General features: G+C 42.0%; 1 protein-coding gene across 2 annotated transcripts in view; it reads left to right on the plus strand.

Annotated features, from left to right (window-relative positions):
* The first annotated feature begins 4428 nt into the window (after positions 1-4428).
* Positions 4429-19444, plus strand: part of ARHGAP35 (Rho GTPase activating protein 35) — a 76310-nt gene continuing 61294 nt past the window's right edge. Inside the window, exon 1 of one of the 2 annotated variants that reach the window (XM_061596419.1) lies at positions 4429-4909. In XM_061596419.1, the coding sequence (XP_061452403.1) occupies positions 4433-4909 (477 nt within the window). In that variant the 5' untranslated portion in view covers positions 4429-4432. The remainder of the gene's footprint in view (positions 4910-19444) is intronic. The other variant, XM_061596418.1, reaches the window with a different exon arrangement.

Below are 19444 nucleotides of genomic sequence, written 5' to 3' on the forward strand. Positions count from 1 at the left end.
GCATTTGCCATTTTTCCACCCATTCACTCAGTTTGGAGAGATCTTTTTGGAGCTCTTCACAATCCCTTTTTGTTTTAACAACCCTGAACAATTTAGTGTCGTCAGCAAACTTGGCCACTTCACTGCTCACTCCTAATTCTAGGTCATTAATGAACAAGTTGAAAAGTACAGGTCCCAATACTGATCCTTGAGGGACTCCACTTTCTACAGCCCTCCATTGGGAGAACTGTCCGTTTATTCCTACTCTCTGCTTTCTGCTTCTTAACCAATTCCTTATCCACAAGAGGACCTCTCCTCTTATTCCATGACTGCTAAGCTTCCTCAGAAGTCTTTGGTGAGGTACCTTGTCAAACGCTTTTTGAAAGTCTAAGTACACTATGTCCACTGGATCACCTCTATCTATATGCTTGTTGACACTCTCAAAGAATTCTAATAGGTTACTGAGACAGGACTTTCCCTTGCAGAAGCCATGCTGGCTCTGCTTCAGCAAGGCTTGTTCTTCTATGTGCTTAGTTAATCTAGCTTTAATAATACTTTCTACCAGTTTTCCAGGGACAGAAGTTAAGCTAACTGGCCTGTAAACAAGGATCAGGTGGCAGGTGACAGCAGTGACTGATGCCTGAGACTTTGGAGAGCCGTTGTCAGTCAAAGTAGTCAGTATTGGGCAAGAAGGTGATGGGAAACTTTTGGACTTTCCAGAGCAGGCATCTGGTTAGCCACTGAGAACAGAATCCTGGATTAGGTGGGCCCCTTTTGGCCTTGTTCAGCAGCCAGACTCTTATGTTCCTGATGCAAGGCAGCCTCGCATGTTGAAGAACGAATCTGCCAAAGCTCCAGATCAGGCTCCACCAACCTGGGCCCTCCATATGTTTTGGATCACAACTCCAATCAGCCTTAACTAGGACAGTTGTGCTGGCTGGGGATGATGGAAGTAGTAGTCCAAACCACCTGGAGGGCCTCAGATTGGCACAGCCTGGTCCAGATGAACCAGCAAAATGCTGATTTATGCTGTACCCATTTTTTTCTTGCTAACCCAGGCAGTTGCCCTGCAGAAATAACAGATGGTTCACCATCTCCTCTGGGTGTCTATTCTGAGGGAAGCTCGGAGGATGGCAACAAGGGAGAGGGCCTTCTCAGTGGTGCCCCCCAAATTACAGAATGATCTCTTTGACGAGGTGTGCCTGGCACCAACAGTTATCTTTTTGGAGCCAGGTCAAGACTTTCCTCTTCTCCCAGGCATTTTAACAGCATCTGAATAGCATGTGTTTTTAACTTGTTTTTCGGGTTTTGTGGGTTTTAATTTGGTATGGTTTAAATTTGTATACTTGTTTTTAATGTTCTTAATTGTTGTAAACCACCCAAAGAGCTTCCGCTATGGGGCGGTATATAAATGCAATAAATAAATAGTCCACCTGCAATCCTGGGGCACATTTCTTGAGTTGCACATTATACCACAGGCATCTCTAAACAACCACAGGTGCCCCAAGCCACAGTATCAACTCCACCCCAGACTCTAACCCTTACACTGGTCCAGAAGTTATGCTTCAACCAGCAACCATTCAGGACCTCCATGCAGCGGAACCCCATCAATGTTTTCCTGGGAAATCCTATTAGTTGCCAATAAAGCCTGTATCTCTGTGTGCGTTACCGTGGGAGTTAGTCTCATTGCCCATAGTAAATATACTCCTGGATTGTGTTGCATGTGTGTTTAGAAAGTCTGTAGCACAACCCACTCCTCTGCATCTTCATTTGGGAGTAGAGATGTGAAGGCCCAGAAAAAAAAAACAAATTTTTTTTGAGGGAAAGTTTCTTTGTGTGTGTTTTTTTTTTGTATTATTTTCCAAAGAATTGGAAAAACCGAAAAACCTTGGATGATGACATCTGAAAGTATATACAAGCTTATTTTAATCTATTTTTAGAAGTCTATGATAAATACAATGACAAATATGAAGAATCAGAACAGAAACTGATGGCACAGAATAGCTCAGAAAATGACACTGATTAAATTTCACGTAGCGTTCAGTGGGTCTTTTCCTCTGCTCTTTCTATGGGAATGAGTGCTTTATGTCTGCTTGACACTGTGGAGGACTAGAGACATAGTTTTTTCCAGAATTCATCGTTTCTTTTTTTACCGTAACTGCAATATCAATGGTTTTATCCTGTTTTTATTGTTTTTGGCCTGCTGCTCATATACTGGCAAAATGAAAGAGATGCTGGAGTCATTATAGTTCACCAGCTTGTAGCTCTGTTTGTAACCAAATTAAAACAACAACACTAAATTAAATTTGTAATTATTGTCTGATTAAACTGTACTTTTAATATACCAAACATGATAATTTAATGGCAAACCAAGTTCAACATGATACATTTTATGTTCCTCAAGTAATAAAGTGACTTTAATGTGTAAAAGATACTAAAAATGTAAGTACTGCATATTTTTCCAACCTGTTTTCCCCCCATGGCTTCAAAATTTCTGGGAAGTTTACATCTCTTCTTGGGAGTAAATCCCATTTAGTTCAAAGGGATTTGCTCCCAAGTAGGCACGTACATGGGATTTCAGCCTCAGAGAGGCCTTCCCCAACCTGGTGCCCTCCAGATGTTTTGGAGTACAACTGCCCTCAGCCCCAGCCACCATGGGCATATGACACCAGGGCAGATGGGAGAATGGTCCAAAATATCAGGAGGGCAACACCTTAGCACAGGCTGCATCCACTGCCACCAGGAGGAGGATTGAGTAGGGTGTGTGTGTAACACGGGGTCAAATCATCACTCAGCTGGGGCCAGTGACACTCTTTCAGCCACCCATGATTGTTGTGAGGATAAAGGATGGGGGGGGAAACCATGTATACTGCCCTCTGATTGAACTCCTTGGGGGAATGGGCAGCTGAACAACAACGGACTACCTTCAAGTCGATCCCAATCCTGTGAATAGGGTTTTCATGGTAAGCAGTATCCAGAGGGGGTTTCCCATTGCCTCCTTCTGAGGCTGAGAGGCAGTGACTGGCCCAAGGTCACCCAGGGAGCTTCGTGGCTGTGTGGGTATTCGAACCCTGGTCTCCAAGGTTGTAGCCCAACACAACCACTACACCACACTGGCTCTATTATTATTTTTTAATCATCATCATCTTGCAGCAGGTGAGAGAACCAAGAACTTCGGGTTAGCAACTAGATTCTCTGGATGGACGCTTCAGAGAGTGAGAGATCCGCTGGGCCAAGAACCACAACTTGCTCCTCCTCTCTCCAAAATGGCCTTCTGGAATATTCCGCTGTTGCAGATGACTTTTGCCTGTCTATCAACTCTTCCCCAACATGGTGCCTTCCAGCTCTTTTGACCACGACTGATAGTAGAAGCCCAAAACAGCAGGAGGGCACCAGGTTGGAGAAAGCTGCAATACATTTAAACTGGGGGAGAGGAAAGAAGTGAATCTGCATGGGGGACCCGCTGATTTGGCCTAGGACAGGAATGGCTAACCTGTGGCCCTGCAGATGTTGATGGACTATGACTCCCATTGTCTCTGGCCACTGGCTATGCTTGGCTGAGGGAGATGACAGCTGGGGTAAAATACCTGTCGGGATCCGCAGGTTCTCCGTTTCTGGCCTCCAATTGCTGATCCCTGATCTAGAACACAACGGGTGCCTCGATTTATGCGATTAAAAAAAAAACTTTCAGCACACACTTTGTGTTCAATAAATTAATTGTTGTAATTTATTTTATTTTAAAAAAGAGGTTTATGTGTTTCAAAAGAAGAAAGGCAAGCGACGTGACCCCTTCAGATACTTGCATGTGCTTTGACAACCGCCTGCAGGAGCACCGATTTCGGTGGCGCCGATGGAACAAGGCGGAGGCCGCACCAAGATGCGCGCTGGCTCGCAGGCTGCAAGGAAGCGTTCGCATCTGCCCGGGCGATAACGGTAGAAGGGGTGTGCGCGCGCGCGCGCGCCAACAGGATTTAAGGACATACACAAAAGGCTGCGATCCTAAGCGCGGCGACCTGCGTGGAGCCAACCAAGTCCACAAGACCCGGCTCCAAGACGCACCATCGCGCCCGGGAGTCAGCTGCGCGGGCCCTGCACGGGCGGCTGCGCGGATCCCGGGCATGCACGGGCCCCCTTTTAGCCCCGTGCCAGCGGGACGCGCTTCTCAGCACGCCTAACCGCGCGAGAGGCACGGGCGGCAGCCCCTGCTTTCCTCAGCATCGACTTGGCCCGCTTGCACCCGTGCATGCATGCCAGCCACAGTCCTCCCCTGGCGGCGGCGCCGCGGCGCTTCTCCCGTTACCTGCCCCTCCCACGTGCGCACGCAAAGGCAGCCGGAGAAGCGCCTCGCGCTCGCCCTTCCCCGCGCACACCCGCCCCGCGCACACGCAAAAGCCCCCGGCGAGGAGGAACCGAAGCGCGCCCCGGCTCGCTACTTCATTCTTGTCTGCATGCAATGCATGCGCGCGCTCGCCCTCATTTCTCCTCTATGCACGGGCTCGGGAGCCCCGCCCACGTTCTTCCTCTCCGCCGGCGCGCGCCGCCAAGAGCAGCGGCAGCTTCTCCTCCCCCTTCTCCCTCCCCGCCCTTGCTGGGCTGCGCGCGCACACACCGCGGTCTCGCGCTCTGTCTCTCGGTCTGTGGTGCCGCCTCAGCCGCCGCCGCCGCTATCCCTTGTGAGGCAAAGAAGCCGCCTCAGCTGCCGCCATTACAGGCCGCTTTCTTCCCTCACCACCCCTCCTCCTCCTCCTCTCCTCCTCCTCCTCACCACCCTTTCCCTTCTTTCCTCTCGCACCGCGCCGGGACCGGGAAAAGGAAGGAAGAGAGGAAGAGAGGGAGGGGAACATGGCGCCGCCTCCATCTCCTCCCGCTGCCGCCTCGGGTCCTTCTCCGCCCCGCCCCGAGAGCCCGGCCACGACCCGCCGCCGATCCGGTAGGTATATTCGGATCGAGCCCCCCCCACCGCCCCCCGCCCCGATCCCCATTGAGAAAGGGACAATGAGGCGGCGGCGGCGCCCCTCCCGCCCCCGCCCCTGCTTCATCCTGAGGGGCAGAGAGCCACCTCCCCCCCCGCCGCCGTTTACCTCAGGCATGGAATCTAAAGGAGAGGGTAAGCAGGAGGGGAGGGGGATACGTGTGTGTGTGTTTGAGCGGGGGGCTCTCGTGGTTTTCCGAAATGGAGGAATCTCCCTCCTCCCCCGGTTGCACACTCACACATTGCGAAGGGAGGGGTGCGGTGCAAAGAAAAGACCCTTCCCTGCGAGAAGGCGCGGGGGGGGGAAGGGCAAAGGGAGCCTCCTCCTCCTCCTTTCCCCACAGATACGTCTTTCGATTCTCCTCCAACCCATATGACGAGGTCTCAAGAGGAGGAGGGGATTTTGGGGGAGGGGAGCGGGAAATGATCTGCTCCCCTTTTTCTCGGGGTTTGTATGTGGAGGAGGCAGGAAGAGTCTTCTTCCCCCTTTTATCTCCTCCCCAGTTTAGTTAGGGCTGGTAAACTTGAGGTGTTAAGGATAAAGAGTCTCTCTCCAGCCTCACACCCCCCCTTTTGCATATTTGGTGGGGGGAAACTTCCCTGCATCTCTGGGGGATGAGAGCCTTCCCCTACAAACTGCTCCAGTGTTCAGAAGGGTGGGGATGGGGTAAGAAACACACAGGCAAGAGGGTCCTGGAGATGGAAATTCATGGCGAGAGGAGTGTGATGACATAGGGGAGGCAAGACACTTGAGATTGGGGAAGGGCATATGGGGGTCCTTAGAATAAAATTGGAGGTGGAGTTGAGGAGGAAAAAAACAACAGTATTATTTTTCTCCCCTCCCCCTAGAAACTTGTGCTATTTTTCCTGGAGGGAAGTAGAAGCCACTTTCTCACCAATGTTACTCTTTTGAGCAGGGGGGCCTCTGGTCTTGGCATGGGAGGGCTGATTTTTTGCTACAAGGCTCAGGGAAGAGAGATGCATAGGAAGATACTTGGCAGTATCTTCATCCCTGAATAAATGTTGGACAAGAACTGCTAATAATCTTACTGCTAATTTCTGTTGGGTGGTTCTACGTCCTAGAAGCACTTGTGCTGAATGACTGGGGTGGCAAATGGCCATAACTGCACTCCACGTTCTAGTAACCTCCAGACTGATTATTTCAATGTGATCTGCATGGGGTTGAAGACTATGCAGAAACTTCAACTGGCCCAAAATGCAGCAGGCAAGTTACTGGCTTGTGTTCCATTTCAAACTCATATAACCCTATTCTAAAACAGCTGCATTGTTTGCCAGATAGTTTCTGGGTCCAATGCAAGTTGTTCATGTTGGTGTTTAAATCTTTAAACAACTTAACCCTAACCCTCTCAGGTATTAAGATCAACAGGGTGTGAGTTTCACTGCCCTCTGAAGTATGGGGAATGGCGGAGAGGGCATTTTCTGGGGCAGCCCCTAAATTCTGCAATTCCCTCTGCATAGAGCTGTAGTCTAGCATCTTCGTTATACAGCTTTTGTCCTATGCTGAAGCCACTCCTCTTTATCCTGGCCTTTTGACAGTTAAGATTTCTGTGATTTTTTTGCAGGACCTACATCTGTGTATGGATGCATATTATTTTGATTTTGTTCTTGGTTTTATTTGATTTTAACATGGTTTAATTATAAAGTTGTAACCTGCCCTGGGACATTATGGTAAAGGGCAGTTAAGAAATCGTCTAAATAAATAAATAAGTTGCTTTCTTCAGCTCATTTCTCTAGAAATTGGAGTTTCTTATGGTTTTAAAGGAGTTTGTTCAGATCATGCCATAAGGGGAAAATGAATCTTCTCTTTATGTTCCAGTGAGGCTGAGAATTGATGCCTGTTGCCCTATTGTGCATGTCCCCAAGACTTTGTAGAACATAAGGGAGAATGCTTTTGCCTTCTTATTTGGCATGCATTATTCCCCCTACCCCCAACCCCAAAAGGCCCTCTTCTATCTTGTATGAAGCTGTAGGAAAAGTTAGGCATCCATTCTTGTTTTTATTATTTTTTTCCTTTCTGGGTGCTTTTTGTGTAGAAAATTCATGACATTCAAATTAGCCTTCAGTCTCCCTACTTATTTTTGAGTAGCATGATTGTGGAAGATGTCTCTTTCGGTGTTTCTCTCTCTCTCTCTCGTCTATATTGCAATCCTGGGATATCTCCCAGATTTTTGAGGAATGACATATTTCAGTAGTCTGCACATATGTAATCTACATATTGCTGCACATATGTAGTTGTCATATGTGCTTAGTCCTATGAAAGGTAATAGAGTTTTCCTCAAATTGTTAGGCTGCAATCCAGTACATGTCTACTCAGAAGTAAACTCCATTTAGTTCAATAGGACTTACTCCCAGGTAAGTGTATATTAGATACAGCCTTAATGTGTGTTCAAACTGTATTTTTAGCAAGGAGCTTATCAGGATGATGTTAATTAAATTAATCTCTTGAGGATAGTGATACTAGAGAAGAAGGTAAAACAAGGATTACCATAGTGTACCTGGAGAGACAAAGACCCTTTTCCTTTCACTGTGCCTAACATTGTTTGATGACATAGCGTTACATTTTAGTTACATTTTATTTATTTATTTGTATAGCTTACATACCACTTAATATAACAGAATCTCTAAGTGGTTCACACAACATCAGAGTGGTCCTTTTTCTTAGAAAGTCATCCAAAATAGAGAAGAATAAAAGTCATCCAAAATAGAGAAGAATAAAAGAGGAAACACTGTCTTGGGTGGATATTGTGAACCCATGTGAAACTTTTCCCCACATCGTTCCTATATTTCCCCACTGACTCTTTTTAGACCTCCTGGTCTTGTGCCTGCAGGTCAGGTCACAGGTGCCTCATCTTTGTGCTTTCCTGAAGAAGGGTGGGGTTGTCTAATTGAAAACAATGACTTTTTCTTCAAAATTTATTCTATTAAAATTATTTTATTGGGAGGAGTTCATTCTGTGGCTTTTTGATGGGCTATGTAACATGCAAGACTGTTTTTCTCTCATTTCAGGGTAAGGAAGGGTTGCGGTGGAACTCCTTTACCTTATTGTCCCTGGGCTTAAACTTCCCTAATAATCTGATAGACAGCAAAAGAGTTCCAGAGCATGAATAACTCAAATTATTTCAATATAATATTTTTCCTGCTTATTTTTGTCTCTGTTATCTGTGTGCAGGCATCATCAAACATCCTTGCATAGCCAGTTCTGAAATAAGTTAGAATGTGCACAGCTGAATGACAAGTGATGGGCGCCCAGTTTACTAGACATTATCTCTGTCTACTTTTAGTCACTGATTATATTGCAAGGACTCAGCCCTACTCAAAGTTAGGCCAGCATTTTATCTTTATGGATGCCTCTGTTTTTGTGAAGTAGATCTTGTTCAGATAATTAGAAGTTAGTAAACACTGCCTGGTATATCAAATATCTTAAACTGCTAGTTCTTGTAATCGCGCAGGAAACTGGGGCTTTAGAGTGTTGTTGGTCTAAAACTAATTGAATAAAAGTTCTTTTGGGTGTTTTGGGAAGTTCTTCTCATTTATCATCTAACTTAAGTTCCTTTATACCCTCATCTATAAGTGTGTTTTGGTTGCTGTAGTTCTGATTAGGGCCCTAAGTCAAATTATATCTTTCTGTTTCATCTTGTGCACAGAAAATCAAACTGGATCTATACCCTTGGTGCTGGCACCAACTTGATTTGATCATTAAAATTATTTTGCAGAGGGAGGTCTGCAAAAGATCACTTGGTTCAAAATGAGTACTTGTTTCAAGTGTTTCTTTTCGTAATGGGTTTACATCTGTGTAATCTTGTGCATCCCAGTGATACAAGCAAAAATGTTTCTTTGTGACACAAGTCAAAATAATTTTGATCAGTGGGGCAGTCATGAGGTTTTGATTGTAAATGGTGCTGGAGAAATCTTAGCAAGGACCCAGAGAGTATGCATACCATTAGCTGAGGGTTGTTTTTTTTTTTTTGTAAAGCTGGTTAATTATATTCAGTAGGAAATTAATTTAATCCTGAAAGAGCTTTTAGATTCATCTGCATTTGAGTGTTCAGCTGCAAAGTGTTCTGGTCTCAAGAATTCAAGTTTGTTCTCTTAGTGAGGTCTGAAAATATTGCCAAGAGCAGATTTTCAGGATGTGGAAGTAAATAACTATTTTTTTCTTCACACAGTGTAGACTGAAGCCTTGGACCTGGCTTTTTACCACCGTTCACATTCTTAGAGAGAAACATAAGTGTGTGTTCCTCTGTGAGAGCATTTTATATAATAGATTGAGTAGACAGCTTCAATAAGAGCTGATTTTTTCCTCCTATGCTTCTAAGCTATGTAATTGATTTGGTAGAAGCTGCTGGATATGCTCCTATTCCATGCTGAGAGCTGCAAGTGATGGAGAAAATTCAGAGCAAGTGATATATTTACATCTGCTTTTGTTCATATATTTATGACTTGCTGCCCTGGGCTCCTACTGGGAGGAAGGGTAGGATATAAAGATAATAAATAAATAATAATAAATATGACTTCAAGAATTCTTGGAGGTAACATTTTCTGTGATAGTTCTGTATGCCTGTTGCTGAGGTTCTTTGTCTCAAAGAAGGTGCATGTTCTGCAAAGTTCAACATTTTTTTCTGACTGGTAGTACCTGGGTTGGTAAAACTGGGCTACTAGGATGCGTTGAATCAAGTGAATAAGTAGTAATGTATGGTTTCAACTAATCTTTATATAAAAGTATCTTAGGATTCTACATTTGAAAGCACAGTGGTATTGGTAATTTCATATTTGTCTTGTAAAAGATCTGTGGTATTCTAGTGTAATGCTACGGTATATTCAGTCAAATTCAGATAGAAGTGCAAGTGTGTGTATGAAAGAGAAAATCATCAATCCAGGCATTATTTAGCTTTTGTAGTTGGTATCTCAACCTTTTAAATGTTTGTTTGGAAGTAAGTTCAGTTGTTTTGCTTATGTTCCCAATACATGTGTGTTAGGACTGCAGCTTAAGCATGTTTTAAAATGCATACAATGCCAAACGTTGCTTAAAAATCATTTTTGACCTTGTCCTCAAATAGCGACTGAATGAATAGTTTGAATTGCTGTGTTTCACAAACAAAGTAATACGTTGGTATGTTTCTAGCCCTGTTGAATTATTATTTTTAACTATAGGACCAACTATGTGCCGATTTATTACAGCAGAAATATTTTCACATGCTCTGTAATCCCACTATGAGGTTCTTATTTTTGAAACATGGTGGGGTATTTTCAGTATTAAGTATCCTCTTGAGCCATTTTAATGTGATTGCCTGAAATATCCTGCTTATTTCCAGTCTCCCCATCTTTCCTTTTGTTCAAATTGAATTGTTTCCTTATGCTTATCAAGAAACCTCTTGCTTATGGCATGCTTTCTTATTCTGACAGCGTAGTCATTGTGTGCTGACAGATAACTTTCAAACTTTAACTCTTGTCTTTGTGGTTGAAAAACAAATTGAATCACTTGCATTAGTATAGTTGCTTGGAGTTTGACAAAAAATTGCTGCCACTTAAAACTGTGTTTATATTTTACAAATTCTGTGGAATTGAATTGGAGATATACAACATGTTCAGTACCAGAGGATATGTTTAGGAAAGAAATTGGAGTGATGTCACCAAATATGTGCATATTTTCAGTGCACATAACAAGCCGCAGAATGCGGTGGTCATTGTAATGGGCTGATCAGTAGGGTCACTCTACTTTGACATTGTGGTTTCCAGATGTTTTGAATCATGGTGAATAGGGTTTCTCTTACCCTGGCAGGGTTTTTTGCTTGGCACTGTGTGAACAAGCCCTGTAGTCACTCATTCTGATTTTTTCTTCTTGTTTAGTGGAAACCATATTTTCCTGTTACCTTTAAACCAAGCAGACTATAGCTTGTGCTTAAACGGAAATGAGAAGGAAAATCAGAGGGGAGACGGGGAACATATTAGCACAGGCCTTGTTTACAAAGCACCAGAAGATGGTTTGGTGTAACATCTGAATTGTTGCAGTCTTAAGGTGTTACTGTACTTATGAAATTCTTAAGAGTTTTGCTGGTCAAACCACGTTAGTACATACTGGTTGCATTTACGCTTCATGCAAAACCATAGTTTAGCACAAGCCAGAAAGAGCCACAGCAAGTCTCAGACTTATGCAGTCTCACCTTCCCTTTCATCCTTTCACATGACTGTGGGGAAAAGTTTGGAAAGTCTTGCTAATCTTAACTATGGCTAGTTTAAATAAGCCATCTTCAGTAACTACATTTTGAAGTTGCCTTGTGCATTGATTGCTTAGAAAGGTCACTTACAAATATGGGGATTTAACTTGGGTGTTTTTTTAATTCTTTTTTGCCTTTGTAACGGGTAAAAGCAGCTTATCATAAAGTAAAAAACAAAACATTGGTTGTAATTTATTTTTAAAGCATCATAAAAATAAGGCAATAAAGCAGCAATAAGTATAAGATGAATCAGCAATATTTAAAGTCTTAGTAGCCTCCTTTGGAAGGGAATTCTAATGCTACAGACAAGGACTTGCCATGCATAGGCAGAACAAGAAGCAGCACCTTCCCAAATGATATTAATAAGTACTGGGGTTCAAATAAGAAGATACTCTCTAATGTATGCTAGACTCAGACTGTTTAAGAATCTTGCAACAAGTCTATAATCTATTTAGCGTAGAAATTTATAAAGATATGCTTAGGTTGATTCTGTCTTCTGTTTTTTCATAGAAATAACAAAAATCCAGACTCACTTAATAGTATTATTTTAAATATCAAAGGTTTTTCCTTTGGGGGCAAACAGCAGTAGACTTTCAGCAGGAGAATTGCAATGTGACACAATCCATTTTCTTTTAAAACTGGTGTGTATATAAATCATTTATGCCCCAAAATAACAGACATTATTATTTAGCCTGTTTAGGTTTATTGTCAGTGAACAACAAATCTGTAAGCAACTTTGATTGTTCCTTTAGAACAGGGGTGGGGAATGTATGGCCTTGAGGTACAACTCGCATCACCCCCAGCGAGCATGGCCAGGGATGATGGTACTTATAGTTCAGCAACAACTGGAGGGCGGCTGTCTCCCCACACCTACTTTAGAATAAAGCCAAAATCCACAGCAGGGCAATACCTTCATTAGGGCCAACTAAAATGTCACAAAATAGGGGCAAGCTTTTGTGTTCAGCAGTAAACACAGCACTAATTAATTTAACATATCTTTAAAACAGGGGTGGCTAATCTTTGGCTTTTTAGATGTTGCTGGATTTCAACTCCCTTCATCCCTGGCTATTGGCCATGCTGGCTGGGGCTGATGGGAGGAGTAGTCCAGTGAGAGCCAAAGGTTCCCTAACCCTATTTAAAGGAAGGTCTTAAGCTATTTTTTATTCTCTTTGGAAAGATCAAAAGTGTGCAGTTTCATTTGGATCTGGATGTGAGAGAGAATAATTATGGAGGTGAACGTAACTGTGGAAAAAATCCAGTTGTTGTAGAACAGGGATGAGTAAGACATGTCCTGTAAGACTTTCAGGTTTCCACAAATATAGTCTTTGACTTCTAGAAATAGGTTTGTAGCAGGGTTAATTCATTTGTAAATCAAGGTGATTGAAATAATTGATGTAAATTAACCTTCCTGTTTCCATATAATTTTATTTTCTGCGCAAATATGCATACCAGTTGGTTGCTATCACATTTAAAATGGGGCACCAATTTTTTTAGGTTTGTGGGCACATTTGGATTTCTGAGTGAGTGCTGTGGGTGCCACCCCTTCTGGTCACTTCTCTTCCCCCAAATTAGCTCCTTGCCCCCACAGAGAGACAAAAAGAGAGCAGCGCATGCACACCACACTTAGCTTTTCCAAGGGATCTGGGTGAAAGTCGGATCCAGTAGAATCTAAGCCTTGAAAGACACAAAGAGCTGGATGAGCAAGTGGGAAAGAGCATCACTTTTTTAATGGGAGAAAAAGGTAACCACACTCATGACCTCATGACCAAGAAGGCAGTGAATGAGGTAGCTCAGACTTCATGGATGCCAGGGGAAGACCTCAAAGTGAGTGGCAACCCATTGGCAACCCCTGATCTAAAACATCAGTTAGCTACTAGTAGACCCAGAAGCAGAATCCAAAAGCTCTGGTCATGCACCCCCCTTCCCTTTTGCAGTTTAGGGGAGAGATTGTGAAATCAAGGATTTTTGTGTGGTATATTCTACATAGGAAAGAACACTAAGCAAGATTATTTCTTTGAAGATTAAGTGCACAGAACAAGGGCTGGTAATTCCTTGTCTGGCTATTTTGCCATGTAAAATTAACATCTAATCCTGATTAACAGTCCTTTCATGAGTTGAAAAATGTTAATGACAACCTGTGAATTACTTACAGTGTTTGACCTTAAAAGTCACATGTTTTGTGACTGGTTCATTCTGATATAGAAGAGGAGGCTTTAATTCTCTGGCTATGTTTGCACATCAATCTAACCATAGTAAATGAGCAGGAAGAAGCCTTAGAGCTTTGGGCTTGTGTGATCCAACTACTCCTGTCATCCTCTCATGCACCTGGAATGAGGAATTCAGAAGCTTTTGGTTCTGCTTTTGATTAACTGTAACTTGTCGTGTTGTCTCAACTCAGTTAATCTTAACCATGGTTAATTTAAACAGTATGCTCTGTAATTAAATCAGCCAGATGGGCGACTAATAAATCTAATAAATAAATAAATAAATAAATTATGGTTTGAAATGGGTTTGTTTGAAACCATAGTCAATATTAACTGCAGTTTGCTGGTCCAGACAACATGACAAAATATAGTGAACTGGAAGCTTCTGTGCTCCTCTTCCCAATTGTGCTAATAGATGTATGTGGGAGGGGGAGCACATGGGCCTGAGGCTTGCTCCATTTTTTAGTTATGCTATACTATGGTTTATTATGAAATACAAATGCAGTGAATGGCTTGATAAAGGACTATAATTGAATGTTAAGCCTTTGTCCACAATTCAACTGAAGTTGGTTAAGTTCTTTTGAAAGCTATGGTACTCAAGCCATGACTAACTTCAGCTGGATTGGAGCCTATGAATATAAAATATAATGTATTTTATTACAGTCATATATAATTTAAAACCAGGTTATTTTAGGGGGCATTTTAATTACCTGACCCTTTAAAAAAAACTGATTAAAAACAAAGCCATGCATTCATTTTTTCTCTACCCTGGTTTCTAGCAGTCATAGGTGTGTCGAGGGAAGTTTGGAAATACAGTAGCGAAACAGCTGAAGGATGTGACTTGAAGCAATTAAAAAGGAGCCAGTATGTTGTTAGATGTATTATTATTATTAGTTTTAGTTTTAATTAATTACATTTATGTACCGCCCCTCCCAGTAGGAGCCCAAAGCACCAAACAAAAACACTAAAAACACTCTAAAATATCTTTAAAAAGACTTTAAAATACATTAAAACAAAACATCTCTAAAAACATATTTTAAAATCAAAACTTTAAAAACATCTTTAAAAGTATGTCAAAATCTCTTCATGGTCTGACCCTTTCAGGGCAACAGTTACAGTAGTTTTAGTCTGAAGAAAAATATACTATGTTTTTCAATTGCAAGTTGAAATACATGGAGTCCTCAGTGCTGAAGATGCTGCTCACTTGTAGAAGCTTTTATTTCTAGATATTGACTTTTGGCTAGGAGTGCTCTAAATGCCTTGGTAATAATTTTCATTATAAACTGATGAGATAAGGCTTGATGCAAGCATAAGCATCTCATCAAAAGTTATTTATAGTTGATGTGATGTTGCTATTGTTTTTAACGACCTGAAACCTATTGATTATTATTTTTTAATCCTCTGACCAACAGGAGATATAAGCTGTGCTAGCAAGATAATACAGTATAAGTGAATTTGATAAAATGTAATAAAGAAGGTATTTGAGAGCCAGTGTGGTGTAGTGGTTAGAATGTTGGACTACGACCTGGGAGACCAGGGTTCAAATCCCCACACAGCCATGAAGCTGACTGGGTGACCTTGGGCCAGTCACTGCCTCTCAGCCTCAGAGGAAGGAAATGATAAACCACCTCTGAATATCGTATACCATGAAAACCCTATTCAAAAGGTCTCCATTAAGTCGGAATCGACTTGAAGGCAGTCCATTTCCATTTTGGATATCACCCAAAACATGGGAAATTAAGTATGCCCCAGCTGTTTAATAAGAACAACTTACTTGCTGGATCACACCAAAAGGTTCATTTAGTCCAGCATTTTATTTCCAAGAGTGACCAGCTAGATCCCGCTAGGAGCTCACAAGCAGGGCATGAAGGCAGTTAGTTTGTTTTGTTGATTGTCTGCAGCATGTGGTACAGCTTCTGAACACAAAGGTTCTATTTTGATATTATGGTTACTAGCTGTGGATATATCTGGAGGTCTTCTGTTGTGTAGCCTTCCTAAGAAGGGTTGCTCCACTTCCTTATATACTTTTTTTAAAACAAAAACTTTAGATAGATAGATAGATAGATAGATAGATAGATAGATAGATAGATAGATAGATAGATAGATATAAAAAAACCTTTTTAATTGTATCGCTTTGAGTGCACATCTTTGTGTAGAAAAGTGACTGGCAAAATAAATAAATATTTCCTCTGAGTTTGTCTAATTCATTCTTTAAAGTTGTCAAAGTTATTGGCCCTGGGGTAGAAATGCTGGACAAAAGCTAGCCTGGTTGGGATAAAAGCTTGCTTGTCTGCGGCAGGTATTATCTAGCTCATGCTCAGGTAAGTTTGTTTCCAGATCTGAAGACTCAGCTGTGCCAGCATCATGAAGAGCATGAAGCAACGCCTGTGCCAGGCACAATACACATTCTCTGACATTACAGTGGTATTATGCCTGCCTGTGTGAACACAAGAACATAAGAGCCCTACTGGATCAGGCAAATAGTACATATGGTCTGCCATCTTGTTCTCTCAGTGGCTGACGAGATTCCTGTGGGAAGCTTGCAAACAGAACCTGAGTGCAACACCAGTGTCCCCTCCTGCGGTTTCCAGCAACTGGTATTCAGAAACATACTGCCTCCAACAATGGAAGTAGAACATCATGGTTAGTAGCCATTGAAAGCCATACTATTCATAAATTTATCTACTCTTTCAAAGCCATCTAATTTGGTGCTCATCTCTGCCTCTTGGGGGAGTGAATTCCATAGTTTAACTAAACACTGTGTGAAGAAATGCTTCCTTGTCTGTCCTGAATCTTCCAACATTCAGCTTTGTTGAATGGCCCCCACAGTATGGGAGCCTTCCTTAAATGTGGATTTTTTCAGTGGAATTTCCTTGGTATATTTCACACTGGTTATGCTGATAGAGGATTTCAGAAGAATTCTTGACTGCAGGAAAAGATCAGCCTTTTGTTAGTCTACTATTGTTAGTAATTTTGGTTCTCAGTCCACTGGGAATGGCTTGATTTTAAATCCATCTGAAATGGAACAGAAGCAAGAGCTACATTCTCATGCAGGACTATTAATCTCACTGGGGGTTTTGCAGGTAATGTTCCCCAGTGGATTGCCCCCCTTCTCTTTAGCTCAGGTGGAGAATTTACAGCTGTCGTTTTGGAGGCTAAATTCTAGCTGTTAGCTGCCAAGTTATAATTGCAGAAGTCTTAAACCATTCTTTTTAACAATAGGTTTACCTGTCTCTTTTGAGAACAACTTTGTCCACTTAAAACATCCCTGGAAGTGGGGAAGGCAGACAATGATGCCCTGAAATACTGCTTAACTAGAGCCTGAATTCTCTCACTCCCCCCCTCCCCACATTACAGTAGTTAGATTTAATTACACAGCTGGGGAGGGAATCCAGGCTGCTTGGCTATTGTCCAGGTCTTCAACCCTCTGAGCTGCTAGATGCTTCAGAATGTTCAGATACCACAGTGATAGGGCTTTGCCAATGCTTGAGGAAACTGTAGAATGCCTCACATTATTTGTCTAATTCTTATACTTTTGAAGCCCAATTCTGCTTCCCTAAAAATAGCTTTTGAGATTATAATAAGCTGTTTGAATAATGATGCTAGAATGGGGTCTTTATTTTTTCTCTTCTTGAATTTTGATGGGGAAACTAGGATTTCCGTTTGCTGATCACAGATACATCGGAATTGATAGCCTGGCTTGCTTAATTTTTCCTAAAATAGAAAAAAGAAGAAATGCTTTGTTCTTACAGTCCATTGAACTGTAACCTTGCAAGGTAAACCTGTAGATGAGAAAAAACTGTGCACATTGCTTACAAATCATGGAGACAAAGAGCATGACTATAGAGTGCCATGTAGCACATTATTTGAAACAGTTTGGTTAAAATTAATAGATGTTGTATAGCCTTGCACTCTTAAGTAAAGCACGGTGAAAAGAGTTGAGAAGTACAGAGTGATAATGAACCTTAGAGCTTGGTGTGTGTGGCCTTGCATCTTAATTGACATCCTGATATACCCAAGTTGTACAATACAAATTCTAAAGATTCTTATCTGGTGATAGGAAAAAACTTGAAAAAACCTTATTAGTAAAAATTGCTTTTTAAAATGGAAAACAGATTTATTCCACTGTTATCATTTTATCTCCTTGCATGAACTTCATACATATCATTTCAAAGTTACATACTTTTACTTATCGAATGTAGATGAAATATCCCATACTTCATCCCAGGATGTATTGAAAGAGTGGAAGAACTTCAGCCATTCTCAATATGACAGGGCAATAAGGGATAAGTAATAGTAATCCACACAGGGCCAGTAACAATATCTACTAGTATCTTTGGAGTTTAAGGTGTGTGTTTGGGGGAAGATATAAGAAAATCTTCTCATACAGCAGATATTTTGGTATATTTTAACTCCTCTGAGTGTTTATGGTTTTTCTGACACCTTATGATCCATCAAGGGCTGATATAGTAAGCTTCATTACCCCTGTTCAACAGATCTAAGATTTGTGAAGGCTATCTGGTTCTTCTGAAGGGAGAGTACATAGCATTCACAGGGCTTGGCCCTGCCATGTGTGGAAACCCCCAGTATAGGTGGGGGGGGAAATGCTGCTAGCATGGATATTTCCCTTTTTCTGTCTCATTTATCACTTTTAATTAACAGCTGGCAAAGAGAGAGAGCTTTGTTGCTTGAAGAACAAAGCAGTTAGACAGCATCCCATCTGCTGGTCTAGGGCACTAAAGCAGAAAGGTGAGAGAAATTGTCCTTCATTCCGTTTTAAAAACCAGTCCAAGAGAACACAGTTCTCTGACTGGATTGGAAAGGAAAGCACAGCCTTCCTGCTAGCACATAAGGCTGTAGAGTGGTGATGCTGCTTTTTATGAAAGGCTCTGAGCAGGGCTAGATAAGAGTATATTTCCAGAAATGGACTACTTGTGGCAAACAGTACCACCACCACCCCAAAAAAAACCAACAACTTTTTTTTGTGGTGAGCAGAAATTCTTTGCTCTCTATGCTTCATGGGAAGCCACCTTTAAAAATGAAGGGGGTTTCAAGTGCAGCTTGTGATACGGTAATATTGGAGACCTTTTGTTTCAAGGCAAAAACTCATTGGTTCATGAAAGTCCCAGGCTATGGTCTGAAGGCACATAAGGCCAGCTGCACACCACTCTCTGCCCTCCATCCATGCAAGCAAGGGGCATTATCCAAGTTCAAGAATACATTCCAGCCAGGCAAAACACTTCGGGTATGAAGCAGGGCCAGCAAGGGGTATGGCTTGAAGAAAATGCTGAGGGCCAGATAGAAAGGCCTGGAGGGCTGTACTTGGCCCTTGGCCTGAGGCTCCCCACCTCTAGTTTACGATCTAATTTCACATGGTCACTTGCTCCGATTTAATAACCAATGGGGCTATTGCTAACTAATTGCTGGGATGCTGAATGGGCTATTTTTCTTTAAGAACTCAGTTTTTATGTTGATATGTGTGTGAGAATTGGACCTCCACTCTCAGAGCAAGCTGGTGAAGGTTTCCAGCAGATGAGCTTAATAGACAAATCCCGTTTTAAAATTAAATTTGTAGGGAGATAAAATTCCTACATATCAATACATTTTGTGTTTTTTTTTGTTTTATGTTTCATAGTATTTTTCATGTCTGCTTTCTAAATGATGTTTAATAACAGGCTTCCTATTTATAACTAAATAGAGAATCCCATTGTTCTTAAAAGCTGAAGGTAAGAAGAATGGTCAGCTATAACTGGTACTGCTTGTTCAGAAACACTCTTTATGCTTCATTTAAAAATGTATGAGACTTCTTTCTGATTGCAAATTTGGCTAAATGCTGGGGTGCAACATTTTTTGCAAATCTTAGGAGCCAGAGAAACTTTTCTTAACCTCTGTTGCAACCCTTGTAGCAGTTCCCAGGTCTGAGTTTTTTTACGCATCAGTGACCCTGAGTGCCTCAATTTTCACACCCCTAGTTACGCATATCAGCAAAGATACCACCTGTCAAGTATTACCCAAAATGTTTGCCCTGAGCAAGAAGCAAAATTAGGATTTTT

This window comes from Rhineura floridana, chromosome 15 (assembly GCF_030035675.1).
Source record: "Rhineura floridana isolate rRhiFlo1 chromosome 15, rRhiFlo1.hap2, whole genome shotgun sequence".
NCBI classification, from domain to species: domain Eukaryota; kingdom Metazoa; phylum Chordata; class Lepidosauria; order Squamata; family Rhineuridae; genus Rhineura; species Rhineura floridana.